The sequence below is a fragment of the Psammomys obesus genome, unplaced genomic scaffold (genome assembly GCF_907164565.1).
Source record: "Psammomys obesus unplaced genomic scaffold, mPsaObe1.curated_primary_1811, whole genome shotgun sequence".
Classification (NCBI taxonomy): domain Eukaryota; kingdom Metazoa; phylum Chordata; class Mammalia; order Rodentia; family Muridae; genus Psammomys; species Psammomys obesus.
The window spans coordinates 16,262,009-16,269,162 of record NW_026585894.1 but is presented as its reverse complement, the minus strand read 5'-3'; the positions used below and the strand labels follow the sequence as shown (position 1 = coordinate 16,269,162).

The 7,154-nt window shown below is 39.7% G+C and overlaps 1 protein-coding gene across 1 annotated transcript in view; it reads left to right on the top strand.

The window, feature by feature from the left end:
* Nucleotides 1-6,906, top strand: part of LOC129671013 (integrator complex subunit 6-like) — a 61,467-nt gene extending 54,561 nt beyond the window's left edge. Inside the window, exons 16-18 of the mRNA XM_055599657.1 lie at nt 32-406; nt 5,476-5,569; nt 5,979-6,906. Of these exons, the coding sequence (XP_055455632.1) occupies nt 32-406; nt 5,476-5,569; nt 5,979-6,087 (578 nt within the window). The 3' untranslated portion in view covers nt 6,088-6,906. The remainder of the gene's footprint in view (nt 1-31; nt 407-5,475; nt 5,570-5,978) is intronic.
* The last annotated feature ends 248 nt before the right edge of the window (nt 6,907-7,154 follow it).

Genomic DNA, 7,154 nt, shown 5'->3' with positions numbered 1-7,154 from the left:
TCACATATAAACTTCTTAATTTGCTTTCCAGATGCCACTGTCATTCACGATACCCATGAAGAGAAGATGGAAAACGGGCAAAGCCCATCTGATGGCTTCTTAGTAAAGTCTCCTCCAGCAGAGTTTATGAATATGGCAGGAGATGGCCTTATATCCAGCCAGTTGGATTCTATGTCTGATGACTTTACTGGTCTCAGGAAAGACGGACTCATTCTCAAACCTGGTAATAATATACTTGTAGGAGAAGCCAAAGCCTGCAGTCTTTCTGTAGATGACCGAACAATCACAGTGGCATCTGCTTTGGAAATGGTACCAAATTCAATGCAAATCACTCCTGCGATGGCACAAGGCATCAATGCTGACATAAAGCATCAACTAATGAAAGAAGTTCGAAAGTTTGGACGGAGTAAGTAGGCATGCAATATTTATAAATAATGCACTGGGAGATCCCACTTGTTGTAAGATTCAGAAGAGATTTTTATTGTTGGTTTTGAGACAGTCTTTCATACAACTTGGGTTGGCCTTGAGCTCACTGTATAGTCCAGGCTGCTGATAATGCCTGATCTTCCTGTCTCCAACTGCATAGTGCTAGGATTCCAGGTATATGCTACTGAAGTCCATTAAGATGATGCTAATGATTGGATTCAGGGTCTTGTGCTTGTTAAGCAGGCACTCTACCTGTTGAGTTATAGTCCTAGCCCCAGGGTAGAGCCTTGACATGCAGTGGTTTTTTGCTTCATCTTGAGCTTTCTCGTGACTTAAAAGTAATTCTTCTGGCCTTGACTTAAAAGGAGTATCATTTTTCTGCTATAACAAGTTATCAGACAGTCCATAGCACCAGACAGCACAAACTGATTAATTTACAGCTCTGGAATTCAGACTTTGGAATATATTTTTTCCTGAACTAAAGTGAAGGCAAGCAAGCAGGCCAGTGTTGCTTCTCAGAGGTAAAGGCAGCGCCCATTTCCTTGACTTTCCTGGCTTCTGAAGGCTACACTTTCCCGTGGCCTTGGTCCCTTTCTGCATCAAGTCAGTAGCACAACACATCTCTCTTATTTGACGTCTGCTTCTCTTACTAACGTTTTTTCTTTCTGACTTTTAAGATTTTGTTTGTATGATCATGTCCTTAGATGCTGCAAAATCCAATACCCTTTCATGCTTAAAGTCTTGGAGAGATCAGAGATACAAGGAACAAACCTAAACATAGTAAAGGCAATATGCAACAAGCCTGTAGCCAACATCAAACTAAATGGAGAGAAACTTAAGTCAATTCCATGGAAATCAGGGGCAAGGCAAGGCTGCCCACTCTCTCCTTATCTCTTCAACATAGTACTTGCAGTCCTAGCTAGAACAATAAGAGAGCTAAAGGAGATAAAGGGGATACAAATCAGAAAGGAAGAAGTCAAAGTATTACTGTTCACAGATGATATGATAATATACATGAGTAACCCCAAAAATTCTACCAGAGAACTCCTACAGCAAATAAACACCTTCAGTAAAGTGGCTGGAAAAAAATTAACTCAAAAAAAAAAAACAGCCACTTTTTTTGTATACAGGAGGGCTACTGGTTTTTTTGAGTTAATTTTGTATCCGGCCACTTTGCTGAAGGTGTTTATCAGCTGGAGGAGTTCTCTGGTTGAATTTTTGGGGTCGCTCATGTATACTATCATATCATCTGCAAATAGTGACACTTTGACCTCTTCCTTTTTGATTTGTATCCCCTCGGTCTCCTTTAGTTGTCTTATTGCTCTGGCTAGGACTTCAAGAACTATGTTGAAGAGGTATGGAGAGAGTGGGCAGCCTTGTCTTGTCCCTGTATACAAAAGATAAATGGGCTGAGATAGAAATTAGGGAAACAACACCCTTCACAGTAGTCACAAAAAACAAAGTATCTTAGTGTAACTCTAACCAAGCAAGTGAAAGGGCTGTATGAAAAAAGCTTCAAGTCTTTATATCAGAAGATGGAATGATCTCCCATCCTCATGGATTGGTAGGATTAACATAGTAAAAATGGCTATCCTGCAAAGGCAATCTACAGATTTAATGAAATGCCCATAAAAATACCAACTAAATTCTTTATAGACCTTGAAAGAACAATTTTCATATGGAAAAACAAAAAACCCAGAATAAGTAAAATAATCCTGTACAATAAAAGATCTTCTGGAGGTATTGCCATCCTTGATCTTAAGCTGTATTATAGAGCAACAGTAATAAAAAGTGCTTGGTACTGGCATAGAAACAGACTGGTGGATCAATGGAATAAAATAGAAAACCCAGAAATAAACCCACACAACTATAGACACCTCATTTTTGACAAGCCAAAGGCATACAATGAAAAAAAGAAAGCACCTTCAACAAATGGTGCTGGTCTAACTGGATGTCTACATATACAAAAATGCAAATAGATTCATATTTATCCCCCTGCACAAAATTAAAATTCCAGTGGATCAAAGACCTCAATGTAAAACCAGCCACACTAAATCTGTTAGAAGAAAAATTGGGGAAGAGCCTTGATCTCATTGGCACAGGAGAAAACTTCCTGAACAGAACAACAACAGCTCAGGCTCTAAGAGCAACAGTTAATAAATGGGACCTCCTGAAACTGAAAAGCTGTAAAACAAAGGACACTGTCAGCAGAACAAAATGACAGCCTACAGACTGGGAAAAGATCTTCACCAACTCTACATCTGACAGAGGGCTAATATCCAGAATATATAATGAACAAGAAATTAAGCAGCAACAAAGCAAATAATCCAATTAAAAAATAGGGTACAGAGCTAAACAGAATTCTCAACAGAAGAATATTGAATGACTGAGAAACATTTAAGAAATGTTCATGGGCTAGAGAGATGGCTCAGAGGTTAAGAGCACTAGCCAGACCTCTTCCAGAGGTCCTGAGTTCAATTCTCAGCCACCACATGATGGCTCACAACCATCTATAAGGAGCTCTGGTGCCTTCTGGCATGCAGGTGTACATGCAGACACAATATTGTATACATAATAAATAAATCTTTTAAAAAATGTTCAATATCCTTAATCATCAGGGAAATGCAAATCAAAATGATTCTGAGATTTCACCTTATACCCATCAGAATGGCTCAGACCAAAAACTCAAGTGACAACACATGCTGGAGAGGATATGGAGAAAGGGAAACCCTCCTTCCATTGCCGGTGGGAATTTAAACTTGTACAACCACTTTGGAAATTAATCTGGCCCTTTCTCAGAAAATTGGGAATAGCCCTTCCTCAAGACTCAGCTATACCAATCCTGGGCATATGCCTGAAAGATGCTCAACCATACAACAAGGACATTTGCTCAACTGTGCTCATAGAAATTTTATTTGTAATACCCAGAATCTGGAAACAACCTAGATGTCCCTCAGCCAAAGAATGGATAGAGAAATTCTGGTACATTTACACAATGGAATACTACTCAGCAATTAAAAACAAGAAAATCATGAAATTTGCAGGTAAATAGATGGAACTAGAAAAGGTCATCGTGAGTGAGGTAACCCTGAACCAGAAAGACACTCATGGTATATACTCACTTATAAGCAAATATTAGCCATATAATATAAGATAAACATACTAAAATATACAGTCCTAAAGAATCTAAATGACAAGGAGGATCCTAGGGAGGATGCTTAATTCTCATTCAGAAGGGAAAACAGGAGAGACACCAGAAATGTTGGAAGAGAGGATGAGTACTGAAGCCTACCATAGATGTCCTCTGGAGAACTCCACCCAACAGGGGATCAAAGCAGATGCAGAGACTCAGCCAAACTTTGGACAGAGTGCAGGGAGTCTTATGGAAGAAGGGGGAAGTAGAAGGACCCAAAAGGTCAGGAGCTCCACAAGGAGACCAACAGAACAACAAAAAAAAAAATCTGGTCTCACTGGGGTCCTGCAGAGACTGACGCATCAACCAAAGACTATGCCCAGAGTCAACCTAGATCCCTGCTCAGACATAGCCCATAGACAGCTCAGTCTCCATGTGGGTTCACTAGTAAAGGGTGAAGAGACAGTCTCTGACATGAACTTGGTTCCTGCTCCTTCACCACTTTTCCCTGGTGAAGTGACCTAGCCAGCCCACAGAAGAAGAGGATCCAGGCAGTCCTGATAAGACATGAGAGGCTAGGGTCAGATGGTAGGTGAGGAGGATTCCCCCTTTCAGTGGGCTGGGTGAGAAAAATGGAGGGAGGGCCCTACAATTGCAATATAAAGTGAACAAATTGTAATATATATATATAAAGATTTTGTTTTTTCATTAATTATTTGAGAGCTGTCTACAATATATTTTGACACTGTTCATCCCCAACTCCTCCACGAACTCTGTCCTAGATGCACCCCACCTCTTACCTATTCAGCTTCCTCTCTCCTTTTAGTAACTAGTTGAATCCACCATGTACTCATGGGTGAAAGGCCATCCACTGGAGCACAGTCAACCTACCCCCTTGTCAGTTTTAACAAAAGCTCAAACTTTCAATTTTACCAATAAAGACTTGGGAGCCAGGTGCTGGGGTAAAAAGCCTGCTAGCTCAGAGAGGCAGAGAAAGCAAGCAACTGACCTTCCTCCTCAACAGACATCCCAGAAGAAATGCCTCCTCTCCCACTCTGTTTCAAAAACCTCTTTCAAACTGAATTTCCCTCCCTTCTACTTCCTGTGGGTCTGTCTGTACTCCTGACTTCCCATTCTTTTCTGTCTTTTTTTCTTAATAGTTCTATGTTTACTTCCTGTCAACTGGTTGCTTGCTCAGCTTCTTGACAAATGGTTGACTTTATTTAATCCTGTTTACAGTATTCAAGCAGAAAGCTCTTGGATTAAAGGCCTGTGCTAGGGCTGAGCCACACCACAACTAGAAACAGGTTTTTTTTTTTTCCAGGAAATAACATAATCTTGGGAGTCACAGTGTGATCAAATACCCTGCAACACTTCCTCTTCCAGAAGCTATCAACCGTCCATACTCCATATTAAAGGATAATTTTAATAGTTTCATTGAAACTCTGTGCATAATCTTGGAAAACTCAATATCCAGAGCATAATTCTACCAGTGTATAATGCATATATCGTAATATACTCACAGGCTTCATGGATTAGGGCAGTTTGGGGCAAACAGTATTCAGCTTATCTCATTTGAGTATTGTTTATAAGAATTCCCCTCATGACCTCCCCTGTCAGTGGACTTGGGGAGGGGCATGCGTGAAGAAAGGGGAGGGAGGATGGGATTGGGAGGGGAAGAAGGAGGGGCTTATGGGGGGATACAAAGTGAATAAAGTGTGATTAATAATAAAATAAATAAATAAATAAAAGAATTCCCCTCATGAATGTGTGTAGACATTTGATTTTAATGTTTAACATACTAGCTATGCTTATGAGTTTTTACCCATGAAAAATGACTTCCAAGGATGAATAATGATTAAACTTCATTTCCCATTCATATTTTTATAACACTCATTTTTTTGTACTATCATCAGAGTATGAAAGGATTTTCATTTTGCTTGAAGAAGTTCAGGGACCTCTGGAGATGAAGAAACAGTTTGTTGAGTTTACCATTAAGGAAGCTGCAAGGTGGGTATAAACCAAACTTCTAAAGATTTTCTAATTGCTTCTGGTTCTGTTTTGTGTGTGTGTGTGTGTGTGTGTGTGTTTATTTTTGAGGGGGGTTTGTTTTAATTTAGTAGTAGGATCCAATGAAAGACAAAGAGGGGATAGGCTCTGTTTTGATCTATGAAAGCACTTGTCCTCATTCCTAGTTAATGCTGCTTCCTACAGTGTTGAGATGGCTACTGCTGGAGTCCTGGCTCATGGGTTCTAGCTAATGTCTGTGCGTGCCTTGGATTGGCACTCTCACTTGACAAGCCATGCCTTTCCATGAGGATGACTTCTACTCCCTTTAACTTGCAGGTTGCACAACACTCTGAACATCGTGAAGTCATCTATGGTTCTTATGGTTAGTAATATTTGTTTGTATTTTCAGGTTTAAAAGAAGAGTCTTAATTCAGTACCTTGAGAAGATACTAGAGAAAATAAATTCCCATCACCTTCCTAACAATGTGAATCACATCAACAGTAGATCATCGTGTTAATGCCAAGCCAACTGCGGAAAAAGGACACATTTTCTGTGCTGTTGGATGGAATGGGGGCGTTACTGAAGCCCTCTACAATGTTTGAGTGAAGGGAATGACCTAACTCAGGCTACAAGAAAGCACTTGACTAGAGCTCTTAACAATTATCTGGAAGCAAAATCTGGGCTTTTGCCTTAAGAATTATGATTGAAAATATTTTTTTTCATCTTCTTGTTTTGTTTTTTTTTTTTTTTTCAATTAGGAGAAGCGATGTTAAATCGTGAAGCACTACTGTTCCTACTCTAGCTAACAGAGTTCACTCATTTGAGCGATGCTCCTCCAGACACTTTTCTGAGTGAGTAGGGGACACCTGCGAGGAGCACAGTACCTGCTGTCCTCATTGTGTGCTGTAGAGCAAGTCAGCGTATAGAATCTAAGTGGTAATCATGTGCTAATCACATTTCTCAACACTTTCTAGCTGTGCCTTTTAAATCATGCAATATTCAGGATAGTTGGAATCAAAGAGTAAAAAGCTGCTACTTAGGTAACTTCTTTCTCTCTGGGAAGGGGCAGGGAGATTCACCCCACAATCTACCTCCAGTGCTCTTTCATTTTGTCTAAAAACATGGCAAAGTACACCTGAGGCTGCACGAAACTCTGGCATTTGTTCTTGCATGTGGCAACAGAAAGTCTTCAGGTGGACTTGTTCATTTTGTGCTTTGGAAGCACTGAAAGGAAAAATAATATGTATATTTTCTTTGATGTTTATATAAAAGTTTATATGGAGCAGTATTGTTCTTTTTATTTGTAAAAAATGTAAGTGATCAAAGATATTTTCATTCTGCGTATATGGAATAAAATCATTTTATTGATTTTCAAAAGTACATTTTCATGTGTATGTCTCTTGCGGTGGCCTTCTTTTCAGGAAAAAAAATTACACACTAGCAAACAAATTAACATGTTAACAAGAGAGCCCATAAGATGGCTTAGCAAGTAAGACCCTTGCCACTAATCCTGATGGTGTCAGTTTGATCCCTGGCATCCCAATGGTAAAGGGAGAGAACCAACTTCCAAAAGTTGGCCTCTGA